Genomic DNA, 17,312 nt, shown 5'->3' on the forward strand with positions numbered 1-17,312 from the left:
AAGTTTCCATTAGAGTTAACAGTGGAGAATTCATCAATGTATGGGGCAAGAATCTTATTTGGTAGATTGGCGGGAACAAGAAATCCCCTCTGTAGGGTTGAGGCATGTGTGGGTGGTGAAAGAAAGGAGCTATCCCAAGGGACACTGCAGATATGGTGTGAAAGCATGGGCTTTGGAGCCAGCCTGCTTGGTTGGATCCTGGCTGGGTCATTACTGGCTTTATGACCTTGATCAAGCTAGTATTCTTTTGGTGCCTTAGTCACTTTCTTCGTCACTAAGACACAATACTTAACACTTAAACTGCCTAAAGGAGGATGGGTTTATTTTGGTTAGTGGTTATAGTCCGTTGTCGCTTGCTCCAGGCCAGGAAGTGTTTGGTGAAAGGGCCTGGGTGGAGGGGAGCTGCTCACGTCAAGGCATCCAGGAAGCAGAGAAAGGAGGAGTGGGACAGAAAGGAGATTCACTCTTGCAGGTCGCACCCTTAGTGCCCTGCCTCTTCTGACCAGGCCCCACCTGATGACCACAGTGCTCCCATGATGCAGTCACCTTCCACAAGCCCTACCTCAGAGCACATGAGACTTTGGGGGACATTCTCAATATGAACCACAGTAGTGCCTATTACTTCCTGTGCAAAAATGGAGATGGTAATTTATCTAAAGAGATTTTGAGAATAAACTGAGTTAAGACGTAATAAGTACTTAAAGTGGTACCTGGCACATAACTCTGCATATGTTAGCTTCTGTAAAGAACATTCTTTTTTGTTAGGATTTTCAAGTTGTTTCCTTTAAAAGAGACAAGGTTGGGCCAGGGATTTACCTCAGTGGTTCCATCACTTGCCTCACAAGCGGAAGGTCCTGAGTTCTATCCCTGGCACCAAAAAAAAAAAAAAGAGAGAGAGAGAGACAAGGTAGTAATTGTGATTCTTTTCCTCCTAAGAAGTCTAATTCAATTTTCCCTTTTCATGAGCATTTTGTGATCAGCCCACAGTAGTTTGTGCATTTCACATATTTAATGCTCACCCTGCACTGTACTGGATCAGATAGGTGGAAGTTGCAGCCCTACCTTTTCAAGTAGCTCTGTGTTAGATGAGACAGTGAACACAAAATAGAAATGAGACAGCATCTCCATGACAAATCAAAACATGGCACCAAGTATATGAGGTGTGGGAGAACAGATTTAAGAACCTACTGTGGCCTGGCTGCTCAGCAAGGCTAAAATTGTTGATGAGAGGGTATGAAAGAAGTCAGCTGGAGGGTCAGGGTGCTGTGGGCTGAGAGTAGAGTACCCTGGTAGAGCTGTGTGTGCCACATCCCCGAGACCTAAAAGTCTCTTTTGGGTGTGCACAAGGGAAGGAAAGGAAACCAGTGTACCTTGACCCCAGAATAGTCAGGTCACCACTGGCTGAGGATGCAGGCAGTAGTTCATGTAGGGTATAGAGTGGGAGAGACAGGGAGAGAACTAGGTTTTCAACAAAGAGGTGGGAAGACATCAAGAATTAGCTTTGGGGTAGATTGTTTGGCCTGTAGAGCAGGAGTTGCTTGGAGGCAAGGTTGGTTTGGCATGATTATTGGCCCCCTCTGACTTCCAGCAACACAAATTCTGTTTCATGTCCTTTCACACTGAACTATTTACTGTCTCATTGTTTTTCATTTTTTTCAAGCACTTTGGTCTGGTCTCCATTTCCTAATGGTTTAGTGATTAACCCAATGCTTGAACATTCTCCTACTAACTTCTGTTTTGTATCAACTTGCACATGCCACTTGTTAAAACTGGAGGAGGCCCTGTAAGTTTGTAAGAAAGTGTGGCCCTAACCTTTCTCTAGCTGCCAGCAGATTTTGCTAACCCCTTTTTGTTGGTTTTGAACTGCAAAAAAACCCCCTAGCAGATGGAATCCTGTTTACCATGTTGAATAACTTCCCACCCCATGCCTGAAATGAAATGAAATTAATCCACCCACTTGACTAGTGTCTTCTACTCCAACAGATTTCATTGCAGTTGATCTTTTCAAGTGGGTGGGTGTTTTTAAAAGTTGTACAGAGGTAGTGAGGAATGATCTGCCATGTTGCTAAACAGAGCAGATGCTGGCCTCTCTGGCTGCACACAGATTCGGCTCTGCATGACTAATCTGGCAGCTTCCCAGGGCCCATTTCTGCCCTCCTTGGTTTTGAGGGCAGTCAGCATGGAATCAGAAGGAACCCTGGGACTGGAGATCAGCAGCTGTGGAGAAATAACAGGCTGATTGTCTGAGTCTGTCCAGGTCACTCACGGGCTGTGGTTTGCTCTCAGTTAACTCTGAGCAACTCAGACACTGTGCACCAGAGGCAAGAGCATAGAAGCTGTGTGGCTGGATGCTGAATGCTCACAAAGCATCTCCTCTGAAGCAGAAACCATCCTTGCTGGCAGGATATCTGACCCAGCTGCTCTCCCAGCCTGCAAAGTCACTGCAGTGGCAAAAGGTTACAGTCAGATTATCTGCTAGAGAAAGTATCCTAACCCTGGGCTAATGGCAGGATCTTGCACCTTACTCCTGATCTATCTTGTACTTTTACAGGGTATTTAGGCTTTTCACTGCTTAACCTTCATTCATTCATGATTATTGTGGCAAAACATATGTAACATAAGATTTACCATGTTAACCATATTTAAATGTTCACTTGAGTGGCTTCTGCATTGTGGAACCATCACCAAGTCAGCAGTGTCACTGGGACTCTGCAAAGCCTCCCTCCATAAACCATTCATTTTGTATAACTGATACTCTGTCCTCATTCAACATTAACTTTCCAGTCCCCTTCCCCATCCCCTGGAAGACACCATTCTACTTTCTGTCTCTGTGACATTGTTCCAGGTACTTTATACAAGTGTATTTATACAGTGTTTGCGTTTCTGTGTCTGGCTTATGTTACCTACCATAATGTATTTTATATTAACTCTGATGTGAAAAGGATTGTGTCTTCTACCTTTTTCTCCTCAGAGCCGTGATAAGTATAAGCTGTCTGTGTGCTAACCCTTAGTCTAGAACCCTGCCTCTAAAGTAGATCAGGTGTTTTAGAAGATGCAATCCTTGGATATATGTGGCACTCTCATGCTTTGACTGGAGTGTAACTGGCCAGATAAGTCTCTTTCCTGGCCCCTCCTCCCTTACAAACTGCTCTACTCCTGCCCTCTAGTGGCTAGGAAAACTCTCCCCCTGTTACCATGGTTTTTGGCTTTAGATTGTTTTTCAACTGAGTTTGTATCCACCCTCTGTCAGCCACCTTGAAAGTGAATGCTCCCTATGTGCAAGGGCCTGACTTCCGTTCATGAGGGAGAGGAAGATGGGGAATAGATGAGCTTTACAGGGAGTAGTGTGCTCTCAGTGTATCCAAGCCTACTATAACGTTTTGTGGAATTGTGGCAAGATGATGCAAGCCTACATCTGTTTAAATATTTCAAGTATATATTATCAAAAGTATTGAAGTAAGCCTAACAGTTTTATTTTTAAATATAAAATAGTATTTTATAAATAAAGATATTTTCATTTCTGTTCAATCTCCACCCAGCTGCCAATACAAGGACCAGCATCTTTGCTTTAGGAATGTTGTGCCTACATCTCTCATAAACAAATTTAGGAGTAATATGACTTGTTCAATATTATAGTGTGTTCCTCATCTTTGATGTTGCAGTCATTGCAAATACTCAGCACCTCTGGAGCCATAGTTAGCTGTAAATGTTGGACAGTAGTAGCTGTGTTAGATTCAAATTCCTGTCAACAACAAAAATCTATTCTTAAGTCTCTCCTTCCCTCTGGATGTCCACTCATCCATCTGTAGCTTGGAGTGCTGAGCTTGCAGCTCCTGCCTCTTTTCTGCTCCTCTGGCATTTTTACCCTTATCAATTTTACTGTAACCACTAGCCTATTTGTGGGCATGTTTTCACAAAATTGCATATGCATTTGCCGCTACACGATTGTGGGAAGTCTTCTGAGAGGGGATTCCTTTGAGAAAAGATAGAATGCTAGTGTTTCTGCCTTGGGGTGTGCAGACATTGGGCTGAGATTATGGCTTTCCAATCTGAATATAGAAGGACAAGGTGGAATGAGGGCTGCGGCTCCGTGCTTGACCATCCCTGTACTACTTGCCAAGGGGATGGGGGGTTGGCGTGGAGAGTTGCTGGACATCTCCAGTGGATGTTGTTAGAATGGTTTATGGAGGGAGGCTTTGCAGAGTCCCAGTGACACTGCTGACTTGGATGATGGAGTTTGAGCCTTGAATATTCCTCAAAGGTGCATATGTTACGTGATTTGTTGCCAGCCTGTGGTGCTATAGGGAGGGGTAGAACTTGTAGGAGTTGAGGCCTGTGGAAGGAAGCTAGATCATTGGGGTGCGCCCTTAAAGGGGGTGTAGGAACTCCAGCCCCTTCCCCTCTCTCTTTGCTTCTGCCCACCAGGAAGTGAACCTCTTGGATGCACCACACACTCCCTGCCATGATGTTGTACCTTGCACAGGCCCAAAGCAGTAGAGCCAAAGATCGACTGAAACCTCTGAAACTATGAGTCAGAATAAGTGATTTTTCCTTATAAGTTGATTATCTCATATATTTTATTACAGTAATGAAAAAACTAACACAGCTACCAACTCTAGAATTTAATGAACTAAAATCAACCCTCAGCATTCTATTTTCATTTGTTCCCATCTTGTGGAGCTTTTTGCTGCATTGTCTCCATGATAGTTGTTTGCTAGTTTCCTGAATAGAGAAAGTATAATGCACATAAAACATTTCACAGAAAGAAAAGAACCTTGATTTAAAAAGAAAAATGAAAAACAACTTATACACAGAAGAAAATCACACTAACAGATATAACCAATAGCATTTTGTGAGACATTGTTCCAGATAGACTTTAATACATAGTTTTAAATAAGTGGGCTACTTTTGTATACTACATCTGTATTGCTTTTTTTTTTTTAATTCAGGAGAATACTGTGGGTAACTACCTGACCATCTATATGGGTCTGTCACATTCGATCTTCACTATTTATAGTTTTAGTGTGTCTGTATTTTTGTTTACTTGTAAGATTATTTTAAGTTAAGAAGGGTTCTTTGAAGGAAAAATTCAGAGACCCTATCACTTACTGCCTTCCAGAGAGGTAGGGCCAGTCTGCACCCATATGGGGTGGACCTGGTTGCCCACACTCTTCCTGTGAGGGTCTTCTTAAGTCTTTAGGCCTTTACCTCTCTGGTGGATAATATTAGTGCTAAAGTCTTTTATTTGCATTTCTTTGGTGAGTGGCCAACATGAATAATTTTTCATATGCCATCCATTTGTTTCTTATTTTGTGATTCGTATACTGTGCTCAACTTTCTGTTGGAGCTGTTAGTTTTCTTCTTGATTTTTAAAAACTCTAGACATGAAGAGTATGAATTCTGTTGTGTAATACAGAATACTTGACCCCTTCCCCAGACTGACTTTGTAGGTGGTGTGTTTTATGATAGTTTTAAAGTTCTATATTATAGCCAAATTTATTAATATTTTTTGTAGTTCTAGCTTTTTTTTAAATCATCCTTCAAAAGTTCTTTTTCCTCAAACTTATACAAATATTTTCTGATTTTCACCTTAATTCTTTTGGGCTTTATTTTTAAGTTTTTATATCTAAATTATTTTTTAGTTTGAGAATGAAACACTTGATTTTTCCCTAATGGCTAATTTACCTACTACTAATATTTTAAAAATTCCTTATACCCATTTGTTTATAATTTTACCATTATGTGCAAATTTTCTATACATGTTTGCATTTTATTTCTGGATCTGTTACTACATTTTATTTCAGCACTCACAAACATTATACTTTACTCGGTGGCTTTACCTTAAGATTTGGTTGTGCAAGGCCATTTAAAAGTAGGGCCTAGAGAGAGAGCAGTGATAGTTCATTTTCTTAAAAATTGACTGTTACCCCAGCAAGTTGAATCTGTGTCCATGGAATTTCCTAAAAAGTCTTACATGGAACAGTAATTCTTAAAATATGATCCATAGGCCATTTATATAAAAAATTGGAGTTTTTTTTTAAACTCCAGATTCCTAGGCCCTATTCCAGAGTTCTCAAAATGTAAGTCTAGATCAGGAAAACTTCCCAGATTATTCTCAAGAACACTATTAGAAATTTAATGGTCAGATAAAACATGGTGAACACCAGCCAACTTCCTCCTGCTTAGATGTTTAAAATACCACCTCCACCTTTTATAAATTACTGTCCATGTACATGTGTATAGCTTCACTTGTCCTCTCAAACACTTTTGTGGACTTATATAGTCCAAATGATATGTCAAAAAAAGTACAGTAGAAAGCTCTCATCTGAGGTTTGAGCATAAGATGTAGAACCCTGCTCCTTGATTGCACATATATATCCCAAGTTCTTAACTGTACTTTAGGTAAAAGCAAAATTGTTACCCTAGAGGAAGTTGCAGTTAGGTTTGGAGAAATATATGTGCAAGTGGTACAAACAGAGACCAGTTATAGAGCACAGGGCCTCAATTGCAGATAATCCAAATACATGGGAAATATGTGGATTGGAGGAAAATACAAGTAAATCTCACCAGTAAATGCAACCAATCAAGGAAAGTCTCCTCAGTGGGAGAAAGAGCTACCCCTGTGCCAACTAGAATTAAAAACTGAGTACTTTCTTTATTAAGAAGCAAAAGTGCTCCTAAATTTGGTTGTGTTTCCTGAATTTCTTATGTTGGTCTTTTATGTTGCTACACTGAGATTATATTATCAGTAAATTTTCCACCTGGGCTCGTCTCTCATGGAAACACAGGTATTTTGTTCAGCTTGCCTTTCTTTAAAACATTATTTATCTTAAGCACTTAGGGTCATTTTAGGGTAATGATTTTAGCCAAGAAGATAAGACAATGAATACAGGTTTAATAACTGCCTCATTGTGTTTGCTACTTGCATTCTTTAGATTCGAGAATACCCAATTGATGTCCAAAGCAACCAGCTGCCCTTCTTACGGAATCCCGATATCTTGGTGGGAGAAAATGATCTTACTGCCCTTAGCTATCTCCATGAGCCTGCAGTTTTACATAACCTGAAGGTCCGTTTCCTGGAGTCCAACCATATCTACACTTACTGTGGTAAGTAGGGGACATCTGTTTGAAAATGCTTTTGTTTAGATGTTAGTTTATTAAATGGTTAAGATTCTTGATTTTTTGCTCATGTTCAAGTACTTCTCATCTGAATCCCTCAAAACATTTGCAATCAGTGAACATGACAAGCTGCCTTTGCCTCAGGATGGCTGGTGTTAATCACAGTTCAACCAAGGAAGAAAGGGGCCATACCCAGTGGGGCAGCTGGTTTAGGCTTGTCCTTGGATTCATAAGATAGCAGTAGGTCCATCACAGTATCCTAGCTCTGGTGTATACTCTCACCATGAAATACACACCTGTACATATAAGCCTGGCTTATGCTTTCTGCTTCAAAAGGCTGCCTTTCTCTCTGACCTTCTCACTTGCCTATGTATAAACATGATGCTTGATGAATCTTTGTTGAATTAATGAGGAAATCCATAACAAATGCTTAAAACAAAGTCCTGAAATGATCATATTTTTCTTAAAACTTATCCTTTTCTCATATTCCAATTGTTGGTTTCTTTGTACCCTTTGAGTTTTGTTAGGTGATATGACAAAAATAAAACCTGGTGAACTGTTGCTTGAGAAGCAGACAAGTTGGAAACTTGATTGGGGAGTTGGACCAGGGAGCATCTCTGTGGAAACTGTCCTGGTTGTGCTGCAGAGCCCCAGTCTTATTCTTGATTATAGTGATGCCTGAGGTGCCCAGCGGCCTTTTCATTTTTATATTCAACTTGGGTTTGGAATTGGCAAGTTAGCTAGTAGATTAAGTGAGCTGTTCTGCCAGATTTTAGTGTTTGAGAGAGGAATAGTTTCCCAAAAGCTCCTTCACCCCAACTGCTAGAGGGAATTTGATTTGAAAGAAAAAAGCTGTTATCAGAACCTTCAATAATAATTTTTTTTTTTAGAAAAATCTCCCTTTTTAGGGTAAATTACCAGTAACTTGCAATGTTAGGAATACCTCAAAGTTGCCCTCCTTTTGGTCCCTGTTTATCCAGGCACACCACAGCAACTCTGGCATCAGCCATTCAGGGACCTAGGTAGCCCAGGTGCCTTCCTAAGCCATCAGGGAACTACTTGCTTCTTAGTGGGAGTTGGAGTATTTTAGGAAAATGTAACCTCAGGATCTGAGATGAAAATTTGAATTGAATGCTACATGAGTTAGATTAATAGAAATCTCTAATAACCACAAGAACTTGCATGGATGTTTCTAAGAGGATTCTCTAAGTGATTAGTCTTGTTTTATAGAATTTATCAGGATTCTGGACCTCAGTTTTTGATCCAGATAGTCTTTTTGCATTGGAAGACTTATGTATCTCTTTCCTGTCCTGGCCTTTGTGTCTTTACTTGGAATAATCTGATTTATTACACTTCAGATTCCTCATATCTCAGTAGAGGGGAACACAATGCAGAATTCCCATGCCCAGAAACCTGACCATTCTTGCTTCCTCTTACGCCCAGTGACTGGAAAACCTTCTGGTTTTATTCCTCAGTGCATGGGTCTTCTGACATCCAAAATACGATCTTAGGGGAAAGAAAAGGTCATTTTTCTGTCTTGTCTCGGAGACTAAATTTGCATTTTTTCTTTGCACATTCTCCAATACCAATTTGCCCCACCTATCTATAAAAGATGCTCTGAATCTTACAGGATTCCCCAATTGCTCAGTCAGAATGTTTATTAAACCCATCATTACAACACATCCTTTTTGGGAAACACAAGATGTAAGAAAAAATTAAGATACAAGATGTTACATGATAAAAAGCAAACACACAGTTCTTCCTGTGCAAAGCACTAGTGTGACTATTCCCACTATTTGTCAGGTTATCCTGCAGATATCCCACGTCAATGCAGTTGTTATCTCCATTCTATAGTTGAAGCACTGAGAGGTTAAGTAGTACACCAACTGTACTCTGTCCATAAATTGTATTTTAGTTAAGATAAACCATACATAAATGAAAAAAATTCTTACCCCATATTTTAATTCTTAGGTGAGTTTTTGTTGTTTTTTGTTTGTTTATTTGTTTTTTGGTACTGGGGATTGAACTCAGGTCCTTACGCTTGCGAGGCAGGCAGCAGAACCACTGAGCTAAATCTCCAGCCCTCTTAGATGAGTTTTTAAGTCTCATACCTATTGGTAGAATCCTTCTCTCTCTCATCCTGCAACACTTTGCATAGCTGTATTTTATGAACTCAGTTTGTTGATCATTTATAAGTGTGCACATGTATGTGCATGTGTGAGGACACAGCTTTTCCAGGCTATAAGATGGCTGAAGGCCTGGCCTGTGTGTATCTCATTGTTTTCTTTCTAGCTCAGAAGCACACAGATATGTCTTGATTTAGTTTAGTGGTTAAGACTCATCATGTTCCCCTCTTATTCTTTAGTTTCAATATACATGATTGATGCCTTAAGCTGATGCCACATGAGTGTTGTGCTATAGAAATCTGACTGCCTTGTCTGTCTGCAGGTATTGTGCTTGTTGCCATTAACCCTTATGAGCAATTGCCAATCTATGGACAAGATGTCATCTATGCCTACAGTGGCCAAAACATGGGTGACATGGACCCCCACATCTTTGCTGTGGCAGAAGAAGCCTACAAGCAGATGGCCAGGTGAGAATAACCTCATTCTAGTTCTCCCAAGGGTCAGGGCAGGAAGGGGAGTTCCTGCTTTGCTTTGCTATTCATGCTCACCAAGGAGCAGTGAGACTAGGATTGAAGAAACATCTGGGAAGCGAAGCAGCCCGAGTTCTGTTCCCTTTTATCTTTGTCTTGTTCTTGTGACCTTGAACCTAAACTTAAGAGAGCAGCAGCTCCTCAGAATTATTTCATTTTTTGAGTAATAGAATAAATCCCTTGCATTTCATTTCTCCTTGACTTCTTTAGGGCCCTCTTTCCTCCTCCCCTGGTATAAAAAAGTGATTGATTGATTTTTAGTTTTTTGAGTCAGGGTCTTGCTATGTAGTCTAGGTTGGTTTTGCACTCACTATGTACCCTAGGCTGGCCACAAATTTGGCGGTGATCCTCTTGATTCATCCTCCAAAATGCTGGGATTACAGGCATGCACTACCATGCCAAGGTTCAAGAGAATGATTTTATAGCATCTCCATTTATTTTCCCTCTCCCTTACTTTTACTTCCCTCAGCCCCTACATTAAATTGTGTCAGTAAACATTTATGAAGTAGTAAGAAATGTAAGACCTCATTTCGCTTTTTAAAATTCTTATATCTGTATTTTATTTTAAAATTTTCTTTATTTTTTATTAGTACATGTTTGCAGTACATAATGATTACATTCCTCTGGGGAGCTGGTACATATACATCTCAGTTTTTTTCAATCCCTTTCTTTGTTCTCTCTACCCTCTCCCTCCACCTTTTGGTCCCCTTCCCTTTTCCAAAAGACCTATCTCTATTTCCTATTATCTTCCTTTTATTTTGGTGTTTGTTTATACTATATTTTGAGTTTCTCATATAGGAGGAAACCATGCAATATTTAAGCTTATGTCTGAGTGATTTCACCTAGCATTATGGTCTCAAGGAGCATCCATTGTAAATGCCATACTTTCTTTGTCCATTTATCTGTTGATTGACATAGAGGCCACTTCCCTTATTGTACTTCTTAAAGACTTCACTAGTTGGAAAGAGAAGACGTAAGAAGGCAAAAGCCCATAATTACAGGAATTATAAATTGAAGCTATGCCTTAGTGTAATTTAAATTGAATTTGAAGACAATGTTTCAGATTCCAAGAAAACTGTAGGGTTTTATCTGGATCTGGCTGAATTGGTTGGATGCAGTTGAGAAAGCACTTAGGTAGGTAGAATACTGTTATCATAAGGGCAGGCATCAAAAGACATGGTTACATAATTGCAATGAGATAATACTGCTTCCTACCTACTAGGATGGCTGTAATAAAAAATAACATGTATTGGCAAGAATGTGGAGAGACCAGAATACTCATACACTACTAATAGAAATGTAAATTGGTGCAGCCACTTTGGAAAATAGTCTAGGAGTTCTTCAAAAGGTTCAATATGAAATTCTCATATGTCCTAGTCCTAGTGATTCCACTGATATATATCCCCTTACATTCAGTCTGAAAAGTTATAAATGTTCATAGCAGCATTATTCACAATAGCCAAAATGTGAAATCAACTTAAATGTCCATCACCTGATAACTAAGCAAAACAGGGAGTATGTATATAATGGATATTATTTGGTCATAAAAAGGAACAAAGAACCGACTCATGCTACCATATTGGTAAATCAGGAAAAAGTAGGAAATGAAAGAAACCATATAGAAAAGACCATATATTGTATGATGGCATTTATATGAAATGTCATGAATGGGCAAACTAATAGATTAATAGTTGGAAGCTCGAGGAGAAATACTGATTTCTGATGAGTGTGATGGGATGCACAACTCTGAAAATGTTTTAAAAGCCATTGTGTTATACACTTTAAATGAGTGAATTGTGTGTTCTGTCAGTAAAGTTATTATAAACAAAAAGGCAGGACCTGGGAACAGTACCCAGGCAGGTTTCACCTACATGGTGAGTGTATCTATAGGGAGTTTTGGGGGCTGGAGTTAAAGACAAGGTAGACCTTTGGCAGCTGGGCTGAGCTCTATGTGTCCTCTTAGAGTGAGCAATGTGGTCAGATGAGTTGGGAAACTTTGGATTAATCAAGTTAAGCATCTTCCTTTAAGGCAGAGCTTCTCAGGACCCCTCTATTGACATACATTCTGAATCTCTAAGATGGGGATGCATTATGGTGCCTCTGCAAATCATAGTTGGACACAAAACTGTTTTCAAAGATTATCTCAAGGGACTAATGTTCTGTGCAGCACTGTTTGGGAAATACTGGCCCAGAGCAATGGAGATATTTTAGAGCTTCTTGAATAAGAGTGTAATACAATTTAAGCATTGTTCAAAGTAAAAATTTTCTTTCATGGATCCTATTTCAAGTAATCTTTTTTCTGTGTTCTTATACCATTTCCAGGGATAAGAATATCTTCTCATGAGCTTAATTTGTCGTGAAAATAACTTGTCGGTTATAAATGACCTGTATAGAATGAATGAAAAATAAGGAATTAAAAAGTATGACACTACCTAGTAGGGTGTTCTTTTCCTTGTATCATCTGTACTTCACTCCAGGGCTCATGATTGTCATGCACTCAAGGAAGAACAGAAATAAGTGACACATTAATGCATTTAGTTATTGCAGTTGTCACATCAGATTAGTTATCCCTTTGATGCTGATGAAGATAGAGATTCAAGTACATTGAACAGTTCTCTAAGGTCATAAAATTAGCAAATAGAGATGGAATCCAGTCCCAATCTGTTCGGTCAGAGCATCCTGCATTAGCCAAGAAGCCATAAGACTCCTCAATTGTCTGTTCACAAGTCCCAGATAGTCTTGTCAGAATAGAGCAGACTGGTCCCAAGGCAACACTAAAGGCCAAAAGGATAGACTTTTTCTCTTAATGGTTTCAAAGTATCTAGATTCTATGGTAGGATTGTGGGATTAGAGTTTTAGTGCCTTTCCTGGTTGCTTTGGTAGGAGCACATCTTATTATGCTGGTGGGTTTGATCTTTTTTTTTTTTTGAGCTGTTTGTTTTGTGTTATTTTTCTGAAAGACAAAATTTATTTGCTTAGATAGCCAAGGTAATTGAGCACGCACATTCCCCATCTGTCTCTGCTGTGTTGCCAAAACATGACTAATAGTGAAGGACTGGATTGCTATTGCCTGGGATCTTGGGGCAGGAGAATTCATCTAGATACACTTGTGGCATAGTCCTAAATGGTGACTGAAATGGACCTATGCTAGAGTGGGTGTCTCCCTTAAGGTAGGTTTGGAATCCATGAGAGTGAAAGCCTGTGGTCAGTGGGAATGGGCATTCTAATGCAAAGCCCTGTTGAACTCCTGGGAGAGAATATCTTGCTTAGTTTGTGTCCCCACAAATGCAAAGAACAGGTAGAAAATTTGAAAGCCTTCCAGGGAGCATTATGGAAGGAAGTGTCAGTGTGTGTTCTACTGAAAAAGATAACCACTAATAGAAATTTATGATTGTAGATGTGTTGCAGAAGGAAGAGGGACTGAAGAAGCTATGAATTCTCCATATTTGGAGATTGAACAACAACAAGGATGGAATTGACAATGTTATCATCTTAGTCATTAAGATGTAGAATTCTCTGATGTGCATGAGAATAGACTTGGGACTTTTGAGTATCTCTTCTAGGCTGTGGATTTGTGGAACTTGGACCTTTGAGAAAATGTTTAAAAAGTGTTATATATAAGTTAGCGAAATGAACAGTTTGTCTTGAGATCACCTTTTAGGTAGTATAACAACAGCTTAATTTTTGATAAAGTAGCTTGTTATTCTGGGCTGTGGAGTTAGGGGAAATTGGAGATGTGAGGTATTTTCAATGTAACTTAATGTTCTGAGTTCAAGAACATGATGCTAATGAGAGCAGGACCAGGTTTTGCTCTTTTGTAAGTTGTTTGCTGTGCTGGAGGATCCAGAGTTCTTTCCTGGTAGCCTTGTCTCTCCTGACCTACTGCATGACCTGGAAAACCCTCTGGCCTCTGTGGCCCCCAGTGTCCTCACTCTTTAGGGAGAACGTTGGCCTTGCCTTGGAGAAAAAGAGAATTCAGTGAGAAGTTGTCAGGAGCTTTTGAATGCTAATGACTACTTTAACATATTCACAATGGAGCCATAATTTATATGTTTTGCTGCTGGGTGGCTTGAACCACTAGTGGTACATACATGACTGTCCCATCAGGTGTCTTCATTATTAGTAAAGAGTCTAATAAAGGTGATTAGATCCATTTGTACCACCAATGGTACAAACCACTCAGTGCAACAGTGATACATGTACCACCAGTCATTCAAGCTGCTGGGAACATGTTAAAACTTTGGGATGCAACTGTTAAAGTTGACACATGACTTCACTAGCTGTTTTTGGATACAATCAGTGAGGGAATCCCTGTGGAGGTCCGTAAGTAGGGACCAATGACCGGCTGAGTTTTTATTGTGACACCTGAAATCATGCCTCAGTCAACTGATTTTTGGAGGGAGTTTTGTTTTCTTTCTCATTGTCTATGATTCCAAGTAAAAAAATGGCCTTAAATGGCATTAGGATATGGTGTGGGAGACACTCCAGATGTGTGAACCCAGGAATAGATTGCTCTTCTCTGGTGTTATGTCTGACCTCTTGTACCTGCTCTGAATGTTGCACTTTGTGCAGATTCATCCTTGGAAAGTTCTGTGCCTGTCATCTGTACCTATTCTTCCCTGATCACTTGGGTCTCCTTGTCTGCGACCTCCTGTGATTACCATCCCTAGGGATGCTAGGAAACTAAGGTCTGTAACATCTTTGATCCAGACTAGTCTCTTAGATAACTATGATTATTTATGTCTGCCTATCATGTTAACAATGCTATTTAAATTTTCAACTGCAGGGGAAAATTGTGTGCAGTGAATATAACTAGTGATAACATCCCTATTTTAAAAGAAATTAATGGTAAATGTATAACACTATCTTTTTTGTAATTATTCATTTAGAAAACAATATATTGGCAATTTTCTTTGCCCAACTTATGTTAACTGTATAGAGCTTATACCTGTTACTAACAGTTGCACATCTGCCACATAGCCGTATGCTTTGTCAGATTAAATTCCAAATTACAATCATAAAGCTAAAGGATACTTTAGTTCACTAACAGTCACTCTTTTACCTGGAGAATTATAGCATGTTTTTAGAAAGGAGACGAGTTGCATTTTTCTGGTAGAAACTCATTGCACACTCTAGGAACACCAGATACAACGTCTCAGCAAACAGTATGTGGGTGCTGCCTGACCATACCCAATGCAGGCAACTTGGTCTCAGATTTCTATCATTTTTAGCAGCTTCCTTTGGTGGGCATTTCTCTCCTCTGCTCACTCTCCATTTGCTTTCACCCGTGAGCCTGAGCTCAACCTGTCCAACTGTCCAGGCCAGTGGGCATTTTCTGGCATGGAAGCCCCATTTGTCATACTTTGCCTCAACTCTAGGCCAAACATCGGGGCTCCTACACCCTTTCCTTATGAGCGTGGCTTTTCACATACTCTGTGGTTCTGTTATCAGAGGAAGCAATCTGATTTTTCTTTCTGGTATGAGAGGCAGAGGTCACTGGAAAAGGCATCCTGAATGAGGTGAAGAGTTAACTTCTTTATGCAGCATTTTTGGTAGAGAAGACCACGAGTCAATTAGCTTTTGGCAAGCATTTCACATTGTTGACTTTGCAGGGTGCTGCATATCTGTCCCCTCCTGTCCATGTGCATGCTCAAGCACTTATTTGTATTACAACTTTAATGAGGTTTAATTGACTGGCAATAAACTGCACATCTGTAAAGTGCAGCCACACATTAAAGTGCATGTCTGATGTATTTTGATACATGTATGCACCTATGAAATCCTCACCACAATCAAAATATTTCCTTGATTCCCAAAAGTTTCTTTGCATTCTTTAGAAGTCCACTCCACCACTCCCAGGTAACTACTGATTTACTTTGTCACTGTAAATTCACCTTTTGAGATTTGCTCTCATTATGCACTTGTGCAATTGACTTTTTTTAATGTGCTGAACAGGATTTTCCAGCTATCCATATTGCATCATTTCACCATTGTGCCTCTGGTCCATGATTCCATAACCGTATCTTCTTGCATTCTGATTTTTACATTTTACAGATTAGGTCTCCCTAACTTGATGCATGTATGTCTGTTCTTGTCCATTGATTAAGAACTACTTATCTGCACAAGGTCCCAAGTCCGATCCCCTGTACCAAAAAAAAAAGTACTATTCATCTGGATAGATTCACATTATGTATAGGGACCGTATTTTTTCCAGTACTAATCATTTAATCTGATAGAAAAAAGCACTTAGTCTTTATAAAACCTCTGCACACTAGGTTGGTTCTATGTAACTTTTTTTGGTTCTGTCTGAGCAAGTAGGGTAGCATGGACCCCAGCTAGCATCCCAGCATCACCTGATCAAGTTCCTGTACGTAAGGTGCTGGGTTTTCTGAATGCAACAAGAACATTTGTGTGCGCCCTTGCTTTCTCAAATTCCTGTGAGGCATAAACAGGTTAAAACATGTGGAATACTAAGCGCAGAGTCTGGTGTTGCGCTGAGCCCTGTGGAGATGAGCTCTTGAGGCAATTCTACCTTGTTTTTGTTTCATATGGCCTTTTTCTAATGTTAGTGTCAAACTTGTCACCCTACGTGGTTTCTTATGAAATTAATGGTGGTGGCATGTGAGTAAGATAGTTTTCAAGGTGTCTGAAATGATTTTTGGTGAAAAAAAAGCTAATAGAATGTGAAGTCTAGCAGGATAAAATGGCATTTCTATTTACATCATACTAATGCCTTTCACGCCATGTTAACCACTCTTTCTTTTCAAACTGCACATTTTCATGTTTGTATCCCAGAACACAGAGCAGCTGCAAACCTCATGAGCCAAGGTGCCTAAGTTGAGTACAAAAGAAGATGAACTGAAGCGAGGCAGCTAAGAAGAGTTCAGGGTCTAAGGACAGGAACAATGGCTGTGTTCTTGAGACAAACTGTGTGACCTTCAGTTCCTTGAGTTCATCTCACTACATAGGTGCAGGCTAAACCTTTATCAACAGGCAATAACATCTAACTCAGACAAGTGTCAGAATTAAATTGATTGATAAGTGAAAGTGCCTAGTATGGTTTCTGACAGAGTAAGTGTTTAGTGAACGTCAGACATAGTGATAGTGATGGTACTGATATGGAACATGTAATGTGTGTCATTATCATGTCACAGTGTCCAAAAGAAGGAAGGGCTGGGAGGAGAATTAAAAGTTTACTGTGATTCCCTTCATTGGACATCCTCAGAACCAATATTACTTTCCAGTGAATATTCAAAGGATGACCAGTTCTATGTGCTCAGCTAGGTTCTTTTGGGCTTTCTTCTAGGCTTATGTTTACAATCACCTATAACTTCTGCAGTTCCACTCTCAATCTGTCTAGAGGAAGTAAGCACCAGGTGCACTATGTTTAAATGTATTTATTGTTTTAAGATGAAAGACAAACAGCTTTCAGTTCCACAGTCAGAGAAATTGTACTGTAATGGCTTGGCAGCCCTGACAATTAGAATTAGAATGTGAACAACTCTTCCCTTTTGGTGATGCCATCTGCAAGTTTAAG

At 39.8% G+C, this 17,312-nt stretch overlaps 1 protein-coding gene across 5 annotated transcripts in view; it reads left to right on the forward strand.

Annotated features, from left to right (window-relative positions):
• The window catches only part of Myo5b (myosin VB), a 385,932-nt gene that overhangs the window by 167,737 nt on the left and 200,883 nt on the right, over positions 1 to 17,312 (forward strand). For 4 of the 5 annotated variants that reach the window (XM_013075970.3, XM_087192987.1, XM_087192980.1 and 1 more), the window contains exons 3-4: positions 6,936 to 7,107; positions 9,568 to 9,712. In XM_013075970.3, coding sequence (XP_012931424.1) covers positions 6,936 to 7,107; positions 9,568 to 9,712 — 317 coding nt within the window. Of the gene's footprint in view, positions 1 to 6,935; positions 7,108 to 9,567; positions 9,713 to 17,312 lie in introns of those variants that run through there. The other variant, XM_087192989.1, reaches the window with a different exon arrangement.

Source organism: Heterocephalus glaber, unplaced genomic scaffold (genome assembly GCF_053883595.1).
Source record: "Heterocephalus glaber isolate CG9 unplaced genomic scaffold, H.glaber_assembly_v1.0 deba00000331, whole genome shotgun sequence".
In the NCBI taxonomy this organism is placed as follows: Eukaryota; Metazoa; Chordata; class Mammalia; order Rodentia; family Bathyergidae; genus Heterocephalus; species Heterocephalus glaber.